Here is a 27,078-nt window from a genome sequence, read left to right on the forward strand (position 1 = left end):
TTTCTGGTGATGGCACAACCAGGCTCCCACAGTGGGCAAGCACTGGGACTTTAATACATAGCACAACACTCAAAACAACGGGAAGGGCAGGCAGAAACGCAGTCTGAAACATTCCACAGTCCAAGAACGCTCGGTGGGTTGTCTGGAAAGTACGTGCGTGTGTTTCTCCAGAATACTCAGTAGTAAGGCCGTCTGGGGTTGTTCTGCGGGAGGCAACAAAGATAAAAGGGGAGCAAGTTAATGCTGAGGGCAGATGGCAGTTCCTGCCATCCAAAACCTTCTAGGGGTGGCTGAGCTAACGTCCTGGAGATGGGAGGACAGGCTTTGGGGAGGAGGAAAGGGCTCAAATGCAGGTGGAGTGGTGGTTGCTGATGAGACCTGGCCTAGCTGGACTGCGGAAGGAGGGACACTTCCGTTACCGGCACTGCCACCTCACTACTGTGGACAGTGTGGAGCCAGCTGCCCAGTCAGAGCAATGTAGGGGATAGGAATACACGCACCAGGGGGTTGGGCCGGAAGCGGTAGGCCAGCATCATCCTCTTGCGGAAGGCCTCATACTCGTCATCCTCCTTAGAAAGCTCTGCTGGCCGGTCAATGCCAAAGCCAGCACCGTCCACTGTGGTTGTGCCCCTACAGAGGGTGATGGGGGAATGGGAGCAGGGCATCAGGCTGGTGCCAGCAGGAGCGCGAAGGTCGGGCCTGAGCGGGGGCAGAAGAGCCGAGCCCGCATGCCTGCCTAGGCTCAGAAGCAGCAGCAGCTCAAAGTGGGGCTGAGGGGGCCATGCAGGCTCTGCTGGGCTGGGGAACATCTATGTGGCACATGCCCTGCACTGTGGGAAGTGGGAGGAGCCCACGCTGGGCTTGCCATCCAGAGTTCACGGCTCGGCCCAACTCTGGCCCAGGAACAGGACTAGACCTGGGCCCTGGGCCTGTGTCTCTCTTTGGGACCACCTCTACCCCCACCTTGCACGAAGGGCCACACTCACTTGTTGACTGGGTTCTTGATGCCCTGGCCCTCTGAGCCTAGCCCTTCACCCTCCTTCCAGCCCATCTTCATCAGCATCTGGTAGCCAATGTTCTCCACGGTCAGCTTGAACTCCTTGTACTCAGAGTAGTCGGGCTCACGGCCCTCCTGCAGGGCCAGAGAGCTGTCATCCCCCAGGACCCAAAACATGTCCCCCATGGCCCCAATGGCCACTGGCTGGGACCATCTACCCCCAACCTCAGACCAAGCTCCTCCTCTTCAGGGCTCCCATGATCACGCTTAGTGCACCCTAGCAACCAAGTCAAAAAGGGCCTCCTCTACCACAGATAAGATTAATGGTTCACCTACAAGGAAAAGCCCAGGTTTCAAGGGCGATTTTTACACGAAGTGTGAAAAAGCAGGAATGGTCAACTAGGTGATGGGGCTTGGTGCCCGTCAGTTGTCTCTCCATGTGCATAGGAGCAATGTTGAGCTCTTGTTCTGAGCCCAGTCTGTGGGTACTTGTGCCTGAGAAACGCTTTGCCTGTACACTGCACTTAATTGGCTCCACTGGAAGCAGGATTTCCCAAAGCCCTGGGAAATGTTTCTAAAGTGGCAGCTGAGCTATTTGTGAATTTCCCAAACGAACAAGTCTGCCATGAACAGAACAGATGCCTCCCGTGGAAGGGGGCCTGGTTCCTCCTGTGTGTGAGGAGGCTGCCTGCTAGACAGGCCTACAGCAGGGCTGATGCCTGGGAATTCCCCGTTCACCTTTAGGGCCTTGAAGGTCTCCATGAACTTCTCCAGCTCATCTGGTGGCAGGAAATCTCCGATGAAGTGCTTGCCCCGGCCCATTTTCGTCAGCTGCTCAGCCCATTCTGCCCAGAGAGGTAGCAAAGGTAAAAGAAGGAAGGGGGGAGTGGCTGTGGTGAAGGGAGGCAGCTGGTGGAGGCCCTGACTTGAGCCCTACTCCCCCAGGGCAGCCCTGCACCATTCCTTTTACTACTGAGGAAACTGAGGCACAAAGAGGCGAAGTCTTATACCCAAGGCCTTCTAGGCCAAGAGGTGAGTGGGGCTTCCTGTGCCATCCAGCTCCACCCCCAGACCTGTCGCCAGCCCAATGCCTTGGCGCACCCCGAGTCTTGTCCATCTCCATGCGCCGCAGTTGGTGCTCCCAGGTACCCAGCTCGCTATCCACCTCCTCATCGCTGTCGTAGCCGTGCTGGTGCTGCTGCAGGGCCTTTTCCCACAGCAGTTGCATGTCCTGCATTGCACGCTTGTGCTGCATGATCATGTCGTACATCTGCTGCATCTGTGGGTGTCACACGCTGTGAGCAGGGCCCGCACCACATGTGCACGGCAGGGGCCCTAGCTTCCTCTCTGTATGCCAGGGCTCCTTCCTTGAGGCAGGTCTGTGAGCAGGGCTTGGAGCAATCGCTCAGCAAGGCACTGGGCCCTGTGCCAAGGCCTGTCCTGATTCTGCAAGGCCCCGCGATGAGCAGAGGCCGCTCTCTGCCTGGCCCAAAGCTGGGCACTGCCATCATGGACTGAGTGAGGGAGACTTGGGTTCCTGACCCCTGGGAAAGTTGAGAGTGATGTGACAGGGCTGCTGGTCTGGAGGAGATGGTCAGTGTGAGGAGAGCTCAAAAACTAACAGGCCATTGCCTCTACTTCCCCAGGAAAGCAGCGAAGAGGCTGAACCGACCCTCACCCCACCTCTGCCCAACACCAGCTGAGTGGCCCTTGTATCAGTCGGGGTGCCCAGTGCTAACCGGGCCTGTCTTGGACAGGATGCTGAAGGGAACTGGATGGAAAATTTAAGACTATCGAGTGGAAACAGCTCATAGACACTATGTGGAGTAGCTATGGAGCACCAGCCTTAAGGGGTGACAGGCCGGCGTGAGGTTGTTTAGGGAGGGCCCTTGGGGGCTGGCATGCTGTTGATGGGGAACCTGCCTGCCCAGGGGCCTCTCCACTGACCATCCGACCAATTCATCACAGGGTTGTGTGTGGAGAGACAACCTGCCACCAGCAGCTGCGGAACCTGCCCCACCCTCTGGCCTTACCTCCTGCTGCTCCTTCAGCTGCTTCTTCTGGGCGTCTGACAGCTCTGTGACGCCCACTAGACCCACAGGCTTCCCCTTTTCATAGCCTAGCCCCTTGAGGTCCTGAACTGGAAACAAAACACAGGCCAGTCAGTGATGGGCATGTGCCTGCCCCTGCTCCTGTGTGCAGTGCGGGACCTACTTGTTGAAAACACCTGAGGTGCCCTGACTGGTGTGGCTCAGTGGACTGAGCGCAGGCCTGTGAAACAAAGGGTCACCGGTTCAATTCCCAGTCACAGCACGTACCTGGGTTGTGGGCCAGGTCCCCAGCAGGGGGTGCATGAGTGGCAACCACCCATTGATGTTTCCCTCCCTCTCCCCCTTCCTTCACCTCTCTCTAAAAAAATAAATAAGGAAGGAAGGAAGGGGAGAAAGAAGGAAAGAAAGAAGAAAGAAAAAAGAAAACACCTGCAGCACCTGGAGCACACAGCAGGGCCCTCACACCAGTCTGGATAGTCTCCTATGTCACGTGAGGACCAGAGTCACGCCTGCATCGTCATGTGTACCCAGTTTCATTCTCATGTGCTCTCTTCAGGCAGGCCCTACATCCCCATGTTGCAGACACCAACAGCAAAACTCAGAGTTCAGGGGCCTGAGTCAAGGTCACACAGCTAATGGGTGATATAGTGGGGTCTTTGCAGAGCCAGAGACATGAGGGCAGAGATGAGCATGTGCGCATGCACACTCACATACACTGGCTCTTGGAATAAGCTCTGCAGTGGGCAGACACCCAGCCTAGACATCCACAGGTTCAGAGTCTGGTGTAAGACTCAGTTGTGTGGCTCTGTCAGCTTCTTCTGGGGAGGCAGCCAACTATCCTCACAGTAACTGACATTTGATTTGGCATTAGCTTCGGAGCTCAACTGGAGCTTCAGCAGCACCGATCCATGTAAAGATGCTGTGATGGCCCGTTTGGGTGGTGGGAACAACTAGCCATGGGGGAGAAGCCAGGCAGAGGGGGTGGAGTGGCTCCACAGGGAAGCTGAAAAGAGCTGGGTCTTCCAGCTCCCCATGGCCAGGGCTTTGCCCACCAAAACCAAGTGCTGGTGCTCTGTGACTCCAGGAATGCACCCCAATCCCTCCTGGAAGGTCTGTGGCGGCTCTGAACTATGTGGGGGCCCCATAGAGAGGGCTTTCTATGACAAGAATGAATGCAAGTATGTTAAAGCTTAAGGAAGACAGGATCTGTCTATATGCCATCCACAGGAAACTCACTTCAGATACAAAGACTCAAAGAGGTTGAAAGTGAAAGGATGGGGAAAAAATTCCATGTAAATAGTAACCAAGAGATAGCTGGGAAGGCTATACTAGTATTAGACAAAATAGACTTTAACTCAAATAAGGTTACACTATAAAGACTCAATGGTGAAAGACCAAAAGCTAAGATCAGGAACAGGGTAAACATCCCCACTTTGGCCACTTCTGTTCAACATAGCACTGCAAGACCTAGCCAGAGCAATTAGGCAAGAAAAAGAAATGAGTCATTGCAATTAGAAAGGAAGAAGTAAAACTGTCACTATTTGCAGATGACATAATCTTATGTGTGTAAATCCCTAAAGAATCTATAAAAAGACTGTTAGAGCTGATAGATAAGTTCAGCAAAGTTGGAAAAAATCTATAATCAATACACAAAAATAAGATGATTGACACCATCAATCACTAGGGAAAAGCAAATCAAAATTACAGTGTGATCCCATTTTATGCCTCCTTGGATGACTATAATAAAGGGAGGATGTAGAGGAACTGAAACTCTTACTCATTGCTGGAGGGAACATAAAATGATGCACCTGCTGTAGAGAACAGTCTTGTAGTTCTTTAAAAAGTTAAGTGTAGAATCACCAGTAACCCAGCAATTCCGCTCCTAGGTATACGCACAGGAGAACTGAAATCAGATATTCAAACATGCTTGTACACACATGTTCACAGCAGCACTAGCTGCAATCACCAAAAGGTAGAAACAACACAAGTGTCTATCAAGACACGAAGGATAAAGTGTGGTCCGTCCACACACCTGTACTCTTTACAGAAGGGAGGAAAGTCTTGACACCTGCTACAGCACAGACGAACCTTGAAAACGTGATGCCAAACCTTCTGACAGAGCCTACCTGACAGAGGCGAGGGGGTGGCGTCCACGTCCCTCTGCACCAGCTCGGCAGGGGGAAGCTCCACCTTGTCCTCCTCAGGCCCCCATCGGCTCTTTCGCTTCCTCTTCACAGTGGCTGTGGTGGCTGGCTTTCCTTGGGCAGCTGGAGCTGGGGTGACAGCAGGTGAGGGGGCAGATGAAGCAGGGCAGGTGGCAGTGGGGGGCACAGACCCTGACAGGGTCTCAGGAGGGGGTCTGCGCTGCAGACAGAGGTCGGGCCCCATTTGGGTGCCTGTGGGGCCCGTCCTTGCTTTCCGGAACTCCTCCAGTTTCTGGCGGTAATACTTGTACCCCTGGCTGCTGGGTTCATATAGAAAGCTGCAAAGGAGAGTGGGGTGGGGGAGACACACTGTCAGCTGGGGCAGGAGTAGCATGGGCCTTGTGTAGGCACCCCCAGGTCAGCCAGGGTCACTTCAAAATCCCCACCATGACCTCCTGCCCTGCCAGGCCTCAGTGACTGTTGGCTCTAGCTACCCAAATTTGAGGAAAAACATGACATGCCACAGCTTGTCACAATGCCGGGGGCCATACCAAGACCCAATCCCATCTTTATCAGGCACCTGTCACACTGCCATCGATTCCCTGCTTCCAAGGAAAAGTGGGAGACTCTTCAGACCTGCCCTGGGCTCTGCGAAGTTTTTCCCCTACTGTTCTAGAGGAGCACCAGTGCCTCCACATCAAGAAATCTCAAGGTGCAAGAGACACCTGGTGCCAGCAAGGGCAGGATTTGCCCCTAAATGCAAAGCTCAGAACATCTCTGTTTTTCTGATGCATCCATGAGAGGTGTCAAAGAGTAAACAGAGCCAAACCAAAGACAATGAACATCAGAACAAACGAGGGCCTGGACTCCATCCCAAAGGCAAAAGCCCCTGCCGTGCTGGAAGCCACGGTTCCCCTCAAGTCCCCCAAGGTGTGGTCCCTTCCTCCCAAGCCAGGAACATGTGGCACTAGGTCCAGAGCTGGCAGAAGGTGCAGCTCCCTCTGCAGCTGCCTGGCACCTCTCAAGACTATGCAGGTCTTGAGCCCACAGTCCCTCCTCTGGGGTCCACACCAGAGTGAAGAGTCACAGTCCAGCTTCATGTAACAAAACCCCTGTCTATCACCAGTTACATGGCCTTCGACAAGAAGGGGCTAAGACCTGAACTCGTGAACCTAAAGGGATGTCTTGGCACACAACTGTGCTATTACAAAAGCAACATGCAGGCTCAAGGGTGCTGTAAAATCCCTTTTGTATAAAAGACAACAGAAAGAGCCCCCAGTGTGGCTCAGTTGGTTGGAGCATCATCCCACAGACCAAAAGATCACGGGTTCAATTCCCAGTTTGGGGTGCACAGAAGAAGGCAACCAAGTCAATATTTCTCTCTCATACCCATGTTTCTCTTTTCTTGCCCTTCCTCTCACTCTGAAAGCAATGAAAAAGTGTCCTAGGCTAAGAATTTTAAAAAAAAAAGAGAGAGAATAAAAAAAAACACAACAGAAAGAAATCCCACAGACTGTTTCCATGTACCTACAGAGAGAGCCAGAAGTGGGGTGCAAGGAGCCCCAGGCCCACTAACAGTGGTACCTAGGGGAGGATGGAGGGACAAGGCGATGGCAGCATCTGGTTTGTACTTCTGGGTCACAGTACAAACACGGACACCCTTTAGAAAACCCAACAAGGGACATATGTAAAAATTAAAGGAAACAAAGATCAATAAAATTGTTAAGCCTCTAGACAGGCTAAGAAAAAAAGAGGACACAAACTACTCATAACAGAAACGAAAGAGGGAACATCACTACAGATCCTACAAACATTAAAAGGATAATAAAGGATTACTATGAACAACTCTATGCCCACAAATTTGTTTTAATATATATTTTATTGATTATGCTATTGCAGTTGTCCCTTTTCTCCCCTTTATTCCCCTCTACCCCCCACCCCCAACATTCCCCCCACCTTAGTACATGTTCATGGGTCGTACATGTAAGTTCTTTGGCTTCTCCATTTCCTGTACTATTCTTAACCTTCCCCTGCCTATTTTGTACCAACTATTTATGCTGCTTATTCCCTGTACCTTTTCCTCCATTCTTCCCTCTTCCCCTTCCCTCTGATCTCCATTTCTATGATTCTGTTCCTGTTTAGTTGTTCGCTCAGTTTGTTTTTGTTTTCTTAGGTTCAGTTGTTGATAGTTGTGAGTTTGTTGTCATTTTACTGTTTATAGTTTTTGTTCTTTTTCTTAGATAAGTCCCTTTAACATTTCATATAAGGGCTTGGTGATGATGAACTCCTTTAACTTAACCTTTTCTGGGAAGCACTTTATCTGCCCTTCCATTCTAAAGGATGGCTTTGCTGGATAGAGTAATCTTGGATGTAGGTTCTTCTCTTTCATGCCTTTCAATACCTCTTGCCAGCCCCTTCTTGCCTGCAAGGTTTCTTGTGAGAAATCAGCTGATAGTCTTAGGAGAGCTCCTCTGTAGGTAACTGTCTCCTTTGTCTTGCTGCTTTTAAGATTCTCTCCTTAGCTTTAATCTTGGGTAATGTAATTATGATGTGCTTTGGTGTGCTGTGCGTTTCCTTGGGTCCAACTTCTTTGGGACTCTCTGAGCTTCCTGGATCTCCTGGAATTCTATTTCCTTGGCCAGATTGGGGAAGTTCTCTTTGATTATTTTTTCAAATAAATTTTCAATTTCTTGCTCTTCCCCTTCTCTTTCTGGCACCCCTATGATTTGGATGTTGGGACATTTAAAGTTGTCCCAGAGGTTCCTAAACCTCTCCTCATTTTTTTGAATTCTTGTTTCTTCATTCTGTTCTGGTTGAATGTTTACCATTTCCATCTGCTCCAAATCGTTGATTTGAATCCCAGTTTCCTTCCTATTACTGTTGGTTCCCTCTGTATTTTTATTTCACTTTTTCACATTTCGCGACCATACTCAACCAATTCAGCGAGCATCTAGCTTACTAGTGTTTTGAACTGTGCATCTGATAGGTTGGCTATCTGTTCATCACTTAGTTCTATTTTTGGAGCTTTGATTTGTTATTTCATTTGGGCCATGTTTCTTTGTCTCAGAGCAGCTGTTACATTGGGAGGGGCGGAGCCTTAGGTATTCACCAGGGCGGGTTAACCCAGGTCACTGCTTTGTGATGCTGTGTGTCGGGGAGGGGTCTGAAAGGGAACAATGCCGTTTGGCCTGGCTCTCCCCCGGCTTTCAGTCACTTCCCCCATTACCCACAAGCAAATTGGGCCCTTCTAGTGCTGATTCCTCGGTGGGCAAGTCTGTGTATGTTCTGTGTCCCCGTGGGTTTCTCCAACGGACTCTCCAGTGAGGCTGGGAGTTTCTCCCACCACTTGCAACCCCAACAGGTTTTTACAGGCAGAGGTTTTGAGGCTTTCTTTTCCTGCACGGGAACCCTGGGTTGTACGGTCTGTCTTGCTCCCCAGCTATTCCTCCTGGTTTATCCACACGCAAATTTGGGACCACCTGGTCTACCAGCTGCCACCTCGCCTACCTGGTCCTCTAGTTGCTGCTTTGCTGCGTCCTCTCCCCCCTGGCTGCCCGTCTCTGCCCCTCCTACTGGTCTGGATGAATATTTTTTCTTTAGCTCCTTGTCAGACTTCCATACACTTCAATTTTCTGGCAGTTCTGGTTATTTTTTGTTTTTAAATTTGTTGTCCTTCTTTTGGTTGTGCGAGGGGGCAAAGTGTATCTACCTATGCCTCCATCTTGGCTGGAAGCTCTATGCCAACAAATTTGATAACCCACATGAAATGAACCAATTCCTTGAAAGACAATCTGCCAAAGCTCACACAAGAAACAGACAAGCTGAAAAGGCCTATTTCTATTAAAGAAGTTGAATCAGTAAGTAAAAACCTTCTAAATTAAAAAAGTACCACTCCCAGGAGTTCACTGGTGAATTCTACCAAACATTTAAGAAAGAAATTATACCAATTCCCTACAATCCCTTTCAGAAGATAGAAACAGAGAAAATACTTCCTAACTCATTCAATTACCCTAATACCAAAACTAGACAAACACATTACAAGAAAATACAGACTAACATCTTTCATGAATATAGATGTCAAAATCCTCAACAAAATATTAGCAAATGGACCAATGGGCCCTGGCCAGGTAGCTCAGTTGGTAAGTTGGTAAGAGTGCCATCTCGATATGTCAAGGTTGTGGGATTGATCTCTGGTCAGGTCACATAGAAGAATCAACTGATGAGTGCACAACTAAGTAGGACAACAAAATGATGTTTTTCTTTCTCTCCCTTCCTCCTTCTAAAACAAATTTTTTTTAAAAAGCGCCCTGGCCAGGTCATTCAGTTGGTTGGAGCACTGTCACGTACATCGAAAGGTGGTGGGTTCAATTCCCATTCAGGGCACAGGCCTAGGCTGCTGGTTTGATCCCTGCCCAGGCTGCGTACAGAAGACAACTGATCAATGTCTCTCTCTCTCTCCAATCAATAGAAACATATCCTATGGTGAGGATTTAAAAAAAAAAAAAAAAAAAAGCAACCAATGAATTTATCTATAAGTGGATCAATAAATCGATGTTTCTCTCACTTCTTTTTTCTCTAAAATCAATAAATAAAATTTAAAAATATATTAGTAAACCAAATCTACCAATGTATAAAAACAATTATACACCACGACCAAGTGGGACTTATGCCAGGCACGTAAGGCTGGTTCAACATTTGAAAATCAAGTAATGTAATTTATCACATCCTTACACTAAAAAATAAAAGTCACATGATCATATCAATAGCTGCAGAAAAAGATTTGATAAAGTTTAACACCCATTCATGATAAAAACTCTCAATAAACTAGAAATAGAGGCAAAATTCCACAACTTGATAAAGGTTATCTACAAAAACACCCACAGCTAATATCATACTTAATGTTGAGAAACTTGCAAAGTTTCCCTCTAAGACTGGGAATTAGGCAAGAGTATTCCACTTCACCAATGCTTTTCAAAATCGTACTGGAAGTCCTAGCAAACGCAGAAAATGAGAAAAGGAAATAGGTATACTTACTGAGAAGAAAGACATAAAATTATCTTTGTTTGCAAGTGACATGATAGTATACATAGAAAAATACACACAACAACAGACACACATGCACGCACAGACACAAGAAACTCCTGGAACTAATAAGCTATTATATAGCAAGGTTGCAGGATACAAGGTTTATACACAGAAGTCAATCACTTTCCTATGTATCAGCAATGAGTAAGTGGAATTTGAAGTTAAAAACACAATACCATTTATGTTAGCATTAAAAAATATTAGCCCTGGCTGGTGTGGCTCAGTGGATTCAGTACCAGCCTGCAAACCAAAGGGTAACTGGTTCGATTCCCAGTCAGGGCACATGCCTGGGTTATGGGCCAGGTCCCCAGTAGGGGGCACGCAAGAGGCAACGACACACTGATGTTTCTCTTTCTCCCTCCCTTCCCCTCTCTAAAAATAAAGATAAAATCTTAAAAAAATATTAAATACTTAGGTGTAAGTCTAACAAATATGTACAAAATCTATATGAATAAAACCATAAAACTCTGATGAAAGAATTCAAGGAACCAAATAAACGGAGAGATATTCCATGTTCATGGATAGGAAGATTCCATATTGTTAAGAGTAAGACCTTCCCAACTTGATTTCTAGATTTAATGAAATTCCAATCAAAATCCCAGCAAGTTATTCTGTAGATAACGACAAAGTGAATCCAAAGTTTATATAAAAAGGAAAAAGACTGAGAATAGCCAACATAATACTTGAAAACAAAGTTGGAAGACTGACACTACCTGACTTCAAGGCCTACTGTAAAGCTAAAGTAATCAAGGCAGTGTGGTATTGATGAAGGAATAGACAAACTGATCACTAAAACAAAATAAAGGACCCAGAAACAGGCGCACATAAACACAGTCAACTGACTTTTCACAAAGGAGCAAAGGCAAAACAATGGAGCAAAGACAGTCTTTTCAACAAATGATGCTAAAATTGGACATCATTAAAAAAAAAGAAAAAGGAAAGAAATACACCATTCACACAAAAATTATTTAAAAATGGATCAAAGACCTTGATGTAAAATAAAAAATATAAAACTCCTAGATGATAATATAGGAGAGAACCTAGATGATCTTTGGTATTGCAATGACTTTTTAGATACAATACTAAAGGCACAATCCAAGAAAAAGAAACTGATAAACTAGACTTCATTAAAATTAAAAACTTCTCCATGAAAGACAATGTCAAGAGAATAAGAACACAAGCCACAGACTGGGAGAAAATATTTGCAAGACACATCTGATAAAGGACTGTAAAATACAGAAACTCTTAGAACTCGACAATAAGAAAACAACTCAATTTAAAAATGGACGAATGACTTTAACATATATCTCACCAAAGATTTACAGATGGCTAATAGGCATATGAAAAGGTGTTCCACAATAAAAAAACAAACAAAAAACAACAAGATGCTCCACATCATATGTAATCAGGGGAATGTAAATTAAAACAACAATGTGATACCACTGTACACCTATTGAAATGGCTGAAATCCACAACACTGAAAACACCAAATGCTGGTGAGGATATGGAGCAACAGGAACTCTCATTCATTGTTGGGGCAATGCACATGGTACAGCCACTTTGGAAGACAATTTGGCGGTTTCTTACAAAACTAAAAATATCATACTATCCAACAATCACACTCCTTTGATATTTATGTTAAGGAGATCTTAGGGTAAGTCACAAAAACCTGTCCATGGATATTTATAGTAGCTTTCTTCATAACTGTCAAAACTTGGAAGCAACCAAGATATCCCATGGTAGGTGAATAAATAAACAAACGGTAGTATATCCAAATAACAGAATATTATTCAGTGCTGAAAAGAAATGAGTTACGGCCCTGGCTGGATGGCTCAGTTGGTTAGAGCATCGTGCCATGCACCAAAAGGTGGTGGGTTCAATTCCTGGTCAGGGCACATGCCTAGGTTCATGTTTGATCCCCAGTTGGGGCACACGCGAGAGGCCACCTATCGATGTTTCTCTGATATCCATCTTTCTTTCTCTCTCTTCTCCGCTCTCTAAACTCTAAAATCAAGAGACATATCCTCAGGTGAGGATTAAAAAAAAAAAAAAAAAACACCACAAAAAGGAGGTATGAAGCCATGGAAAGACATGGAGGGAATTTAAATGCATATCACTAAGTGAAAGAAGCCGATCTGAAAAAACTACATACTGTATGACTCCAAGTATATGACATTTTGGAAAAGGCAAAACTGCCAAAATAATAAAAATATCAGTGGCTGTCAGGGGTTAGGGAAGAAGTAGGGATGAAGAGTTGGAACACAGGGGATTTTAGAAGATCACTGATAGGAGTAATCCTCCCGCCCCGCCCCCCGCCCCCAAACCAAAGTAAACACTGGTGTCTTTCCTTCCATTTTTTTTCCAGTGCAGATTTATCTGAACAGAGCTGTAGTTCTAATTTATGTATCCTGATTTTTAAAAAAGTTTTAACCCAACAACATAAGGCCTTCTTGATAGAATGCAGTGGAACATGGTAGCAAAGGCACTTTCACTGACCTGCCTGCTCGCCTGTTTCCTCACTTGTGAGAAGCCAGCACACGAAACTGTTGTCAAGAACGATGTGGCTCACATGGGATGTGTCGGAGATGCAGTTGCAGGAGTATAGCCCACTGCGGCTTGACATTTCCACGTTACTAATTTTTCAAGACTATGTATGATGCTGTATCTAACATTACTTCTGGGGACAGCATCTCAGAAGTGGGATGACTGGTCAAAGGAATGGGTGAACAATTACCACAGATTGGTTTCCAAAACACACAGACACTAGAGTGTGCCCGGCCCACATAGGCAATCAGGAGGGCAGGGAAGAGCTAGAGCAGCAAGTACACAAGGTGGCCATTTGATTTGGGGGAGAGAGCAACTGCCTCACACCTGACCCCACATGAAGATTAGACAGGCTCTGTGGTATGAACTTGCACACCTTGACCAGAACCGGACACCCAATCACCCCTCGTTCATTCCTCCCTAGTGCGTGGAGTGCCGACTGTGGTCCTTTAGCACCTCACCTTCAGCCACTTCTCTGCAAGGCGCTCCAGGGCCCCTCCTTACCCTAGGCACTCCTCCACCCACAGAGCTATCCCCAGCAAGCTGGGCATATGCCAGCAATGCCCCCATGAGGGCACACACAGAGCCACACAGAGGGCCTGCGGGCACCTGCGCTGACAGTGTTTCTTGACCCCAGGGAAAAGGCTGGGCCTAAGCTGCTGAGCTCTGGACCCTCTGACCAGGGACAGCCACCAGGGCTCAGGGACTTAGAAAGAATTCCATAATTTCATTCACTTTGTCTGAGATAGATTTTCATAGTCCGCGCCACTTATGAGTGACAGCAAACTAAGTTTCCTGTCCAGGTAGCTCAGTTGTTTAGAGCACTGTCCCAGATATGCCAAGGTGGCGAGTTCAATTCCGTCAGGGCACAGGCAAGAATCAACCAACGAATGCATAAATAAGAAGAACAAAAAAAAAAAAAAAAAATCATCGTTTCTCTCTAAGATCAATTTAAAAACAATTAAGTTTCCTTTTTAAATAGACTTATTTAGGTAAATCTTTTAAAAAAGGAACCATGACTTAAAGTAGGCTCTTAGGAAGACACTGGTTTGAGTGGTACAGAGTGGCTGCTGGTGTCACAACATCCTGAGGAGATCCTGGGTCTCCTGAGCTCCTGACCCACGTATGCCACAGCCCCCACAAGGGACACCCGAGCCTCTCAGCAGCCTCCCTCAATCTTCAATCTTCAATGACTTGTCACCCCGCACGACTGTGGCCAGTGGCCCTAGAAGCAGAGCTGACCCCATCACTCCCTATGCAGACCCTCCAAAGCTCTCAGTAAGACCTTAGCCCCCTGGGACCTGGCCCTGCTGAGCTGCACAGCTTGTGTGCACCACATGCCAGTGCTCACCCTGCATCCCAGTGACCCTGGCACAGTACCTGCCATCTCAGCTGCTTTACTCTTGTGTGGCGGTCCTTCTGGACACCCTCCACTGTTCTGCATCTAGCTCCTGTTGGCTTACATGTAGGAGACATGCTGGCTGTCTGCCCAGCATCCACTCCCACTTCCTTCTTTCTGAGTCCCTGATAGTGTCCAGAGCATCTGAATCAACCAGCCCAGGTGGCTGCTGCTCCTGCCCCGTTTTGTTTCGGTCACCATCCTACCTCCTCATTAAGTGAAATTTGTGTTACTTGTGGCCAAAAGTGTCCTCACCGGAGCATCACTCCATGCTAGGCTCAGCGTCCACCTCATAAGCTTCTGCCAGTACTGCCCTGCAGCAGCAATGACCCCCCATCTCCTGCAAAGAGCAGGTGCTAAATCCCACCAACGAATGAATGAGTGGGTGAAGAGACCTAGCCTGAAGGGCTGGGGTATGACTTCATGGCTGGGGACAGCAGGGAGGCCAGGCTGCTTGTCCTATCCCTCTGTGGAACCTGCACACCGGCTAGGAGTTCCCACTCCTCAGAGCCTGAGGTACCACATTCCTGCTTTCTTGTTGTTCCCTCACTGTAAAGATGAAACCCTAAGAACACATACAGTGAGCAACACAGTTCTGTGAGGTTCTGCTGGAGGGCCTGGCCTTTCCAGTCTGGGACTGCTGCCTCCATTACAAAGGGAGCTGGGCAAGTGCTAAAGACTCTCAATGAGGCACCTAGGACTACACAAGGCCCCAGAGGACCCCACACACCCATCTTAGAGACGATTCAAGGCAGTGATGTGCATTTGGGGAGTGCCTGGGAGTGGCAAACTCCTGAAGCTGAGTCTTAGCCCTGCCGGCTTCTCACCAGGGTACCCCAGTCTTTCTCAGGACTATGCCAACCCCTCAGCAAGGGGGTAGAGAGGGTGAGAGGTCACCTCCCTAGCGGGTCCCCCCCTTACCTGAATGCCTGGTTCTCGCGATTGTTCTGGAGGGCGATGGTTTCCACCTCGGGACCCCCATCTGCTATAAACCTGGCCAACTTTTCTGCAAGGTTCTTGACCTCTTCGTCCTCTGGGGGTGAAACTTTAAGCAGGCTGTCAGTACTGAGCTCAACTCACCACACCCAACAGCCTAATTTCTGCTAAGAACCCCATGGGCAACAAGAGGGGTTTATTTTAGGAACAATGCAAAGAGAAACAGGCAAATGGGAATCAGATTACTGCACTGGGACCAAACAGCAGAGTTAATATTACAACCTATTTCAAGCCCCCACCCCCTGTCCCTTCCCACCCATAGGTCTTGGGGAGCCTTGGACACAGGCTAGGACATGGAAGCAGAATGTGAGGAAAGGTCTGCATCAGAGCCAGAGGGAACACTGGACCCTCCACCTTGGTGTCCCCGCGGGGTGCTGCCCAGCCAGGTTACTTGGGAAGATGAGCCTGGCCCTCCTCCTGGGGAGGTCAGGGCAAAGGGCCACAAAAGACATGACGGACAGACCTCTGTGGCCCATGTCAGGCCTAAACATCAATCCCTACCACCCACCAGCACTTGGCTGGGATTTTCATTATAGCTGGAGACCATCCAGCCTCTTCCCCATCCCGACACTCATTCCACCAGGATCTCACCAGCTGTTTCTGTCCCTCAACCCCGTCAGCCCCGCCCCAAGTGTCAGGCACATTTCTCTCTCGAGTTGGTGTTTATTAACAGTTGTTAAAATAATCGTGAACCAACAGTCTAGCACACCTTCCCTCTGCCCCCTCTGCACATATAGGGCTGAGCTCCTGAACACGACCCTGGCCTCTGCCCTCAGGATCCCTCCTTCCTGACTCCTCAGAGCACTGGTGGGGAGGGTGGTGCCAGCCCCAGCTTGACCCTGGCTGCCAGGGAAGGCACAGACCTAGGACGTGTGTACTACTCCCATGCCACCACACCCTCTAGGAACACTCACTTCCACACAGGGTGCAATCTGTCCACACATCTCCCCAGAACCTCCCACCCCCCAACCCCCTCCACCCACTTACCTTTCTGAGAGGCTGTCTGCAATTTCTGTGCTTCCTTTTTTATCTCAGCCACCTTCTTTCTGTAGTAGAGGAATTCCCTGCTATTCTTATCATGCAAAAACCTGAAGAGGAGTTTTGCAAAACAGAAAATGGAGATGAGTAATGAAAACGGGTGGATTTGTGCGGCTTCTGAAGACATGTTATGCAAAAGCAAGCTGACAAGCAGAGACACCTTGACAGGGCCCAAAAGTACTGGAGCCTCTTGCAACCTTTGGTGTGAGTTAGAAAGTGCTTGGAACAGCGTCTGGCCCACGCAAGCAAGCACCCAGCCCCAGTCAGCCTAAGTACCACGAGAGTTTTACGAGAATGTCTGCACGTACTACTGTGTGGCAAGAGCATTAAGTACCAGTGGTCTTCCCCTCCCAGAAATACTTACGAAAATGCCGGGTTATCCTTGTAGTTCTCCATAGCTACTTTTTCTAACTCGGGGCCTCCTTCTGCCACAAAGCGGGCCAATTTCTCTATCACTTTCCGAGTCTCGACTCCCTCTGGGGGTGAAACTTTAAGGAGGCTGTCAGTACTGGGGTTCAACTCACACACCCCACAGTCAACAGGCACACTCTCTCTACGGACCACAAGGACAGAGGGGTAGGGGGAGAAGAGGGTGAAATGCAGGAGGTTGTCAGGCGTCCCGGGTCCATGCACAAAGCACCGTGACGAGAGGGGAGTTGGTCTAAACAGTCTTCACGAGACACACTGGGCGGGAGAGAAGTGTGTGAGCCTCCCAGAGGCCGAGCCGATCCACAGGCTGGAAGGGAGACGTCGGAAAACATAGCCAGCCTCCCCCTTTTTTGGGAATGCTTAAGTCTTTTCTTTATTTACCAGTATTCAATATAATAAATAGGTTCCCTTCCATCCTTCAAAGATGACAAATTCTCTTAAAATATCGTTACAAACTGATTTACAAACACATCGGATGGGTTTCAATCCACTACGATTAATATAGAGGCTCAAGCACCCCTTCTGTGGCTGGTGAAGCCTCTTCAGGCTGGCTCTTGAGGCCTTTGGACATGAGGAGGCATCTCGCTGGCCTCCTCATCTGCTGGACCAGGGCGCTCCAGGCCATCCCATTCCCTTCCTGCCCAGACCCAGAGCCAGCCATTTCTCCAAGAAGTCCTGGTTTCCGTTAGTGAGAAAGTGTTTCCAGACCACCATCTGGGTGCTAGGGATGCTCTGCAACAAGCTTAATCATTACCTTGGGCCTTTTTCATGAACAGAGTTATAAAAACACATTTTTGTATTTGTATTAGCCTCCCCTTTAAGCCACATGAAACTTGCTTTGTCTTTTTTGCTGACCTGTTTCTAAGGCCATCTGCCAGCCACTATACAGTTGTGTCCCTTTTATGAGAATGCCCAGGAGAAAGCCCTCCCTGTTGGTTAGTGCCTAGGAATATTTGCTCCTTTCGGCAACGGGGCTAGACACTGAGGCTACAACAAATCTTATTCCCCTCATTGCTTGGCGTGCCAGAAAGCTGGGAGGAGAAGGGAGGGACATGCGACCTTACCCTTCTCCTGCGCGCCTGACAATGACCCTGACCTGGGCGCTGTTTACAAGCACAGGTGTTCTTCTGAGGCTTCATCAATAGCAGACCTTAACAGGCCTCAAGGGCCTTGATACACCCACTGCCCCTTGTAAAGCGGCGGTTCATGGCAGGGTACAGTTGTAGCTGCCAGGGCTCCTGAGGAAACACCATCCTCCCCGGTCTGCTCTAATGCTCCAGAGTTCAAGGCTGGCCACTGATCTGCTCAGATGCATGGCCTGAAGCTGGCATCCTCATCCAGAGCAAGGGGTTTAGAGGCTGTCATGGAAGACCATATGGTCACGTCAGTCTATATTCACAGTAAGAGTGACATGACCATGCCAGCAGGCCTCAGCAGAAGTGGCCTAAGCCTCCACAGGGCTCAGGTGGCACTGAGGCCTCATTTTGAACATAGATAGGGCTAGAAGCACTAGAAGTGCCACCACTGTCTCTCTGCCGTCTTATACCTCAGGGCCTGGACTGGCTCACCCAAGGCCAGTCACCGCCTATCCCCAGGCAGAGAGTGAACTCTCCAACTTGCAGGCTCGTACCTCTGGCCCAAACTGGCAAGGACAGGTAATCGCATTAAAAAATGGGCTTCTGGGCCTCAGAGGGCTCAGAGGGCACGCACCCAGGCTGGGGAGCCATGGAAAGTCCTCCTCTTGTGTTGGAAAGAGGATGCAAGTGAACACTCACCAAGGATGCCCCTGCCCTGGCTGGAGACGAGCCTCCGGAGAGGGTCATGGGTCCCACAGCTCCCAGGATGAAGCCACACTTCAGCCCCTCCCCACACCCCATCCCAGGGGGCCTCACCTGACTGAAGCCCCAAGCACCCCGAACTCCTGGCCATGCTTTCCCTGCTGACTATGGACTGCCCACAGAGCCAGAAGGCGGTGGTGGAAAAAGGGCAGCAGCCCCCGCACCTTACCTTTGATCTCTAGCCACTGCTCATAGTCTTCCTCCTCATCTTCATCGGGCGATTGGAAGACACTCGGGCGGCTGGCGAGGGGTAGCTGCTTGGCGTGCACATAGTTCTTCATCTGGCTCAGTGGGCTGCTGATGAGGGGAGGCCTCTTCCCGGGGCGAGGGAGTACTCGAGGTGGCGCGCTGGGCACGCTGGGGGGGGCATCTTGGGAGGGAAGGAAGGATACCTGTGCTCCAGCTCTGTAGTGTACTTTTCCCTGTCTCCCCACCTGAGTGCTGTTGAGGACTGGGTCCTCAGCTTCCAGCACAGTGCCTGGTGGATGGTAGGCGCTCAGAGAAAACACCATCCCCTTTCTACAGATGAGGACATTGAGCTTCAGAGAGGCATGACTTTTTGGTTATCCAGCACAGAGCTCTGCAAGCAGCAGCTCTGGTCAGAGGCGTCCCTAACACCTACATTGACAGCTCAAGGAAACACCAGCTCTTCCAGGTAAGACCTAAATCTCACACTCAGCTTATAACTAGTCCCTTTGGTTGTCAGTGGAAAGCTGGAACAAGGCTTTCAAACACAGCCCATGTCCCATGACCCTGTGATGAAAGGTATCCCGTTCTCCCTTTCTGTGGGTGAATCTGGCCTTGAGTTTTTTAAGCTGTTCCCTAGGAAAGCTGATAAAGGTCAAAGGTCGGCTGTTTCACCAGTAGCTTCCAGTAAAAATGAGCTCTGACTGGTACACTGCACAATCACAGTGACGAGTGCGCTTCCTGAGAGCAGTGATTATCACACCCGCCATGTCTCATGGACTACTGAGGGCCAGGCAGCTCCCCATCTATGAAAGGAGGCCCCCACTGTTCACACTTGAGCTGCCACTCTGGCCACAGCTATAGTCCCACAGCCCCAGGCCTGCCCAGTCCCAGCCCCTACGCCCCTGGACTAAAACCTGGGTTGTCTCTGCTCCGACAGAGTAGGCACCTTGAGAGCAGGGTCTGCGCCCTCCCCCTCGGTGTTTAGTTGGGGCTGAGTGGAATAAGGGTGCTCAATGAACTTGAGACGAGAAGAGTAAGTCTGAGGCTGGACCTGCCATTTCTGGGAAGCAAGGGATCCCAGGGGGAGAGAACAGGCAGCATGAATTTGAGCCTGAGTAGGAGGAGACAGGAAAACAGCACTTACCTGTGCTAGTCTGTGCCTTCTGCAACTTCAGAAACTGTTGCAAGAAGCTGCCATCGTTGGCAAACTTGTTGGAAATGGAAGAGTTGTGTGCATTTGCAATTCTAGACCCAAGACAGAAGACAGAGGGTGAACCTCAAGTGGAGGGGCTGGGGCATGCCTTAACTGTCTCTGATCCACACCCACCCGAGTTCTTACCTGGCAGAACCCAAAACCAGCTCCCAGAGATGTCTGGGAAGTGCTCTGAAGTAACCTTCAGATTAGTAAGGTGGGAATGATCTTGTTCTAGTCAAAGCAATGCTACACATATTATGTCAGCTCTACCCAACATTGACCCTCCTCATCCAAATGGCCTCCATGGCTCAGAATCACCTGCTCTCTTCCAGCACAGCCACTCTCCAATCTGTTGTAAACTAATTATCTGGACTATTACTGGCTCCCATGTTGGTCTTCCCAGCTAAACTTTAGAATTCTCCAAAACGGCATGTGTATGTGTCTGTACCGTGTATGAATGCAGCTCTGAGCCTGGGTTGGTCAGCACTTCTGTGGGAATTATACACACACACACACACACACACACACACACAAATGCATGCACACACAGGAAAACACCCAGAGCAATCTCTTGGTGGGAGAATTACAGGGGAATTATATATTTTTATTATTTTTTATTTTCTCTTTTTTTGCAAATAGTATGTTTTACTTAAAATTAAAAAATAATTTTTTTAAACAGATCCGCACAAAAGCAAACCCAGGGGCCTGAAGGTTCAATTCAAATTCATTTTTCCCTACCATAAAAATAATAGAGGCTCTTTATAAGCAAATGAGGGTATAGAAAAATAGAAATAGAAAAAGCAAAGAGAAAAACCCAAACCTTTCCACTTTGCAATAGCCACTGTTAACCACTTTGTTGTATTTCTTTGATTTACCCCTAAATTAGAAATAGGAGGAAATAAAGCTGTGATCACAGAATGTGTCCTGCTGCTTCTATTTTCTATATAACATACCATCCTGCCCCAACCTCAAAAATTCCTCATACATGCTTCTCTTCAAAGCACAGTCACAACCTATTAGACGGAAACACCCAACAGTTAGTAAAAACTCAGGAAGCCCACAGATCTGGCCTTTTTCCTTTAAAATTACATTTTACTAGAAATCAGTTCTAATGAACTAAAAATGGAAACAACCTAGTAATCAACAAGGGGCACTAGGTAAATAAATTATGGGGTACCCCCCCCCGGGCAGATGGAGCAGCCCTGAAGAGTTAAAATTTTAGAGATAAAGCAATCAAATACATTAATGAAAACCAAAAAAGCACAATGTTAACAATATTTACAATATGGTCGTATTTATGTCAAAATATAACAACTAAAAATTGTTAAAAAACCTATCAAAATGCAACCAGCACTTATCTTTGGGTTGCAGGGTCATGACTACTTTTGTTTTTTCCTCATTTTCCTCTCCTCTATTACCCAGATTTTCTATCGTGATTGTAAGTTATCTTTAAGGTTTTGTTTTTTGGGGTTTTTTTTTAAGGGCATTGAAAGTTATTTTATATGAAAGAGAAGATTTTGCTGATAATCAGCCGTGGCATGACACAAGCAGGGCCTTCTGGTGACCCTGGCCAACTTCTCACACTGTGTACATCCCTCAGGAGGGACAGGAAGGCGGTGGGGACAATGAAAGAAAGTATTTCAGAGCAGTACTGAGCCAGAAAATGAATACCACCTGGAAACCACCTGAAACAAATGGTATGAGTGTCATGCAGGTGTTAAAAAGGCTGGCTCTCAGCCCTGGCTGGGTAGCTCAGCTGGTCAGAGTGTCATGCCAATACGCCAAGATTGCGGGTTTAATCCCTGGTCAAGACACATGCAAGGTTCAACCAATGAATACATAAATAACTGGCACAACAAATCAATTGTGTTTTTCTCTCTCTCTCAATGCAATAAATAATTTTTTTTTAAAAAAGTTTGGCTCTTTAACCTAAATGCCCATCAGTAGATGATTGGGTCAAAAAATTATGGTACATTTACACAATGGAATACTACGCAGCAGAAAGAAAAAAAGGACTACTACACTTTGCGACAGCATGGATGGAACTACAGAGCATTATGCTGAGTGAAATAAGCCAAGGGGGCGAAAGACAAATACCGTATCCTCTCACCTATAAGCGGAACCTAACCAACAAAACAAAGATGTAAGGAAAATAAGACCAGCAACACTGAAAGAAAAAAGAAACCAACAGAGACAAGAGGGAAGGAGGAAGGGGTGGGTGGGGAAAAGGAAGAGAAGGGGAAGGCAAGGAACATACAGCAAGGACTCATGGACAAAGCCAAAGTGGGGAAAGATGGGGGGGGGGAGTGGTGGGGGAAGGCGGAGACAAATGTATTTCAAAAAATAAGTAAATTAAATTAAAAAAAAGAAGTGTAAATGATGATAGAGAGAGACTTGACTTGGGGTCACAAATACACAATACAGTGTACAGATGATCTGTTGCAGAACTGTACCCCTGAAACCTGTATAATTTTATTAACCAGTGTCACCCGAATAAACTCAATAAAAAGGAAAAAAAGGGGGGAAAAGCATGTAAATTTGAAGGGAAAAATTATATTTAGATTTTCACTAACTTCAAACTGAAATTTAGCATTTTATTTCACTATAAATTTAAGCAACGAAGTATAGAGGTACTGGTAGTAACTGTGACTTTTCTTTTAAACCAGTATCACAGATACTGTTGTATCACAAGTTATTGAAGGTTTCTTGAAATGTTTATCACTACTTCAAAATTAGTTTTTTAGACCTGTCATTATATATTGCATTTAATGTGTTAAAGAAGTACATACGTTATTATATCACAAATGTGATTGGATAAGTGTATCGTTTTATTATAGTTGGTTTCCTTCATATTTTATTTCATACATTTAAATGTTATCTGATAACAGACTCATAGAGGACAAACTGATGGTTGCCAGATAGGAGGGGGATTTGGGGCTGGGTGGAAAAGGTGAAGGGATTGAGAAGTAGAAATTGGTAGTTACAGAATAGTCATGGGGATGTAGAGTACAGTTCAGGGAATGTAGTCAATAGTATTGTAACTATGTACGGTGCCAGGTGGGTACTAGATTTATTGGGATAATCACTTCATAAAGTATATAAATGTCCAATCACTATATTGTACACCTGAGACTAATATAATATTGTATGTCAACTGTAATTGAAGAAAATAAAAATTAAAATAAAAAATGTTATTCTGATAAAAAAAAAAAGATTGGCTCTTGATGAGCAGATGATAAAACATGGCCCATCCTCTACAATGTGATGACCCCTTGAAAGCATTATGTCTGTAGACACAAAAGGCTGTCTATCAAATGAAATATCTAGAACAGGTAAATCCATACAGAAAGAAACTAGATTAGTAGTTGCCAGGGGCAGACAGAGGGAGAATGGGGAATGACAACTACTGGGTAGGAGGCTTCTCTTTGGGTGATAAAATGTTCTGTAATTAGATGGTGATGATAGTTGCATAACACTACAGGTATATGAAAAATCACTCAATTGTACAATTTAAAAATTAAAATGTCAATTTTATGGTATGTGAATTATATCTCAATAAGAACAAAAAAAAATTAAAACCTATGATAGCTCTAGGTCTGGCGAGTGTGTCTCAGTTGGTTGGGTGTCATCCTGCAAACCAAGGGTCACTGGTTCAATTCCCAGTCAGGGTACATGCCTGGGTTGCAGGCTCAAGGCAACCAATCAATGTTTCTCCCCTACATTGATGTTTCTCTCCCTCTTTCCCTCTTTTCCCTCCTCACTAAAATCAATAAAAGAAAAAAACAAAAACAACCAAAAAACCACTGATGGCTCTAAAGAGTTGTAGTTCAGGAAAAAATCTTTGTTTTAACAAGTGGGGTGGGGAAGTCCTGGCTGGGGTGGCTCAGTTGGAGCATCATCCTGTAACCAAAAGGTCATGGATTCAATCCCCAGTTGGGGAGCATATGGAAGGAACCACTTGGTGTTTCTCTCAGATTGATGTTTCTCTCTCTCTGCCTTCCTCTCTCTCTAAAAGTAATGAAGAAGAAAAAGAAAAATTATGTGTGTGGGGGGAAAGCAGCACACAAAATTGATCACAACTTTGTAAAACAAAACAAAGGCCTGGGAAGGGAATGTTATCAAAATGATTGTCCTGAGGCAACTTGAATGTTTACTTCTTCAGCAAGAAATTTTAAATGTTGGTGTTCTATGTTTTTACAACTTATTTGCATAGCTACTTGTACCATATACCCATCTACCCGATGGTCCCTTTCAGGTGCCTGATCCTAGAGCTGTGATCCAGCAGCCTCCAGGAGACTCTCTTGGAAGCAATCCTACGAGGCCTCTCCCATTTTGGAAAAAGCCCTTCCATAAACCCCAGGGATGAAACCTATCCACTGACAGATCGCTCAATATCCAAACCCCACGTTCCTGGGTGCGCTGGAGGTACCAGGCCCTGGGTTCAGACAGGAATAAGGTCTAAATCCTGCCCTTAAGGAGAAGCCACAGACTCTTAGAAAAGGTGGGAGCTGGAAGAGAACTTTGTGGAGGGTTAACACGATCCACACTTCAGACCACATAAGGCGGGGTGGTCTTTCGATTGTCAATCTCCAGTCTGAAATACTTGGATTTTTTCACCCTGATCACACCACCCCTGTTCAAAACCCTTGGGTGCCCACAGTTTCTCAGGACAGGTGGAAGGAAACACTGCCTGAGCTACCTCCTGCCTGGCTCTCAAATAGCCCCTTTGGCATAACAGCATGGGCGGCCTGACACACCAGGGACTCTCCCCTCTTCCTGCCTCTGGCGAGCAGGCCTTTCCCTGCTTCTTCAATGGGCTGGCTCTCTCTGGACCTTTAGAACACAGCCTCTTCTGCATCTCTACAGTGGGAATATACTGCCTCATGTTATCTACCAGCAGCAATGGGGGTTGAACAGGTATCCCCTTTCCTAGTAGACTGGGAGCTTCATAAAGGCAGAGATGGAGTCTGGGTTTTTGCTTTGTGCTATACCCCTGATCTCTGGCCCACGGGCTGTCAGCAGTAAATAACTCCTGAGTGAAAGTGTTAGCAGGCCTGCTTCTGGACTCCCACACAACCCCTGTGTCTCTTCTTGCACCATAGTATAGCTGGTGCAGATATGACTCTTACAAGCAAAACCCTCTGCCGTGGTCCTCTAAGATGCCAATCCAGCCTCAGAGGACACTTACTCGCCAGGATGCGGGGGCTGAGGGCTGGCCACTTGATTCTGCTTGGCTTTCTGTTCCATTCTGGCTTCAATTTCCCGTTTCTTCTGAGCAATGAGCTCTTCCTGGTGAAGGATGTTCATGTTCATTTTTCCAGACTTGGGAGGAGCAACCCCAAACCACCGGTTAGCCTTTCCTGGGAAGGGAAAAGAAGCACATCAGAAATTGCCTTTGCTTCACAAACATGCCCAGCAGCTTCTACATTCAAATTGACGTTCATATGTCCATTCATTCATTTATTCAGCAAACATTTACCGAGCTCTGTTACCAGGTGCTGTGTTAGATGTTAAACAAGAGAGACAGAGCCTCTGTCCATGTGGAACTCACGTGTGGCAGAAAACGGTAGGCTTGTAAAGAAGGAGCTGCAAAATTGTGATAAGAGCTCTACGATGGAAACCAAAAAAGGGTGAGGAAGAATGACAGAGGAGCACCTATAGCTAGGACAGCCAGAAAATAACTATTAGAAGAGGGAGTGATTAAGCTGAAACCATAAAGAGAAAGCACCTGTCTCCTGAAAAGCCACATAGGGAACAAGCTGAGCAGAGAAAGGAGCAGGTACAAAAACCAAAGTCTGGATTAACCTGGTGCATCCAAGGACCATTGAGGGTCCAGTGTGGCCTGAGTGAATGGTTCCAGGAATGAAGGTGCAAGAAAGGGAATCTGGGATTTATTTAAGTTCTTTGGGACATATCAGGGAGTATTAAGCTGACAATATCCAATAGATATTTTTATTTTTAAGATCATTCTGGCTACTACCTGGAGAGAGTGCATAGGCAGCGAAGAGACCAATAAGGAGGCTCTCTGGCTGCAAGCAAAAGATGATAGTGTCTTCAGAGATGGTGGTAGCTGTGGAGATGGAGAAGACGCCTTGAAGTTTCCCCATGGGACTTGGAATAAAATCCAAATTTTGAAATTCGATCTTCAAGGCCCTGGCAGTGATAGCCTCCCTCCCCGTCTTGACATTTTTCCAAAATGGCAATCCCTCCCCACCTCAAGCCCTTTGCACTTGCTACTCTCCTCTGTGTCGAAATCTCTGCCCCACAGGCCTGTCTCATTTCAAATGTCTTCTGCTCAAAAACGCCTTCCTTGACCACCCAATATCAGCAGCCTCCAGCCCTATATTCTCACATCCTAACTCTGTAAATGTTTCCTCTTGGTGCTCTGACACCCCATTAGAAGAAGGCAGGGTTCTGTTTTAGCTACCACTGCATCCCCAGCACTCAGCACAGTGACTGATACACAGTATTTGCTGAATAGGTGAATGCACCCAATCTAGGGTGGCAAGGGCTGGAAGGGAGGGAAAGGTAAGGTTAGTGGTCAAGTGGAGGCTCGAAAGGTCCAGCAATGTCTGAGAGCAGTTTGGAAAGGCAGCTTTTCCAGAAATTAGCACACAGACCAGAGGGCAGCTGCTATGAAAAGAGGGGCGCAGGACAACCCAAAGTTGCCGGTGTTTCGGGGAGCGGAGCTCGGGAAAGCCCTGAAGATGGTTTTTTCGAAAAGCGGATGCAGGTCAGACCCTGTGTCCGCCTTTCCGGAAGCCCGGTGCCCTCAGCAAACCGGGCCCGGGGTGGGGGGCAGCAACTGAATCTGGGATCTCGGTAGACCGGGGAGGTGCAGAACCTGCCGCTTCCGGTCGCCCAGAGGCTGAGGCGAGGGGCCGGCGCGGGGGAACAGGCCCGGCCGGAGGGCAAAGAAACAACGCGTGCCCCGGAGGACCAGGCCGACGCTAGAAGGGAGGCGGGGGCTGTTACCTGCAACATCCCGATTGTCCATCTTGAGACTCATCCAATCCCACAATGCTCCGGCGCCACCTGAGGAGGCAAGTTATAGTGCGCATGGCCTAATGGGAGATGTAGTTCCCGTTGGCCATCCATGCCCTGCCACTACGGGGACACCTGGGGCCTTCCTCGCAGGAACGCAAACCTAGGCCTATCGGTAATGTCTGGTCT

General features: G+C 47.5%; 1 protein-coding gene across 3 annotated transcripts; it reads right to left on the minus strand.

Annotated features, from left to right (window-relative positions):
• SUGP1 (SURP and G-patch domain containing 1) lies at positions 1 to 26,932 on the minus strand. 3 transcript variants are annotated; one of them, XM_054578929.1, is made up of 14 exons: positions 26,881 to 26,932; positions 25,094 to 25,265; positions 19,855 to 19,955; positions 18,691 to 18,891; positions 16,619 to 16,730; positions 16,204 to 16,304; positions 15,142 to 15,265; positions 5,175 to 5,530; positions 3,031 to 3,137; positions 2,099 to 2,276; positions 1,736 to 1,842; positions 987 to 1,132; positions 501 to 630; positions 1 to 203 (listed from the first exon to the last, which is right to left on the minus strand). In XM_054578929.1, exons 1-14 carry the CDS (start codon positions 26,912 to 26,914, stop codon positions 177 to 179), a joined length of 1,896 nt encoding a protein of 631 aa, XP_054434904.1. In that variant the 5' UTR covers positions 26,915 to 26,932; the 3' UTR covers positions 1 to 176. The 3 variants fall into 3 exon arrangements, with proteins under 3 accessions (XP_054434904.1, XP_054434905.1, XP_054434903.1); XM_054578930.1 differs by having other exon boundaries at positions 16,204 to 16,262; positions 16,619 to 16,742; XM_054578928.1 differs by having other exon boundaries at positions 16,619 to 16,742.
• Between the last annotated feature and the right edge of the window lie 146 nt (positions 26,933 to 27,078).

This window comes from Pteronotus mesoamericanus, unplaced genomic scaffold (genome assembly GCF_021234165.1).
Source record: "Pteronotus mesoamericanus isolate MK-2021 breed Mesoamerican mustached bat unplaced genomic scaffold, CSHL_Meso_final contig_502, whole genome shotgun sequence".
Classification (NCBI taxonomy): Eukaryota; Metazoa; Chordata; class Mammalia; order Chiroptera; family Mormoopidae; genus Pteronotus; species Pteronotus mesoamericanus.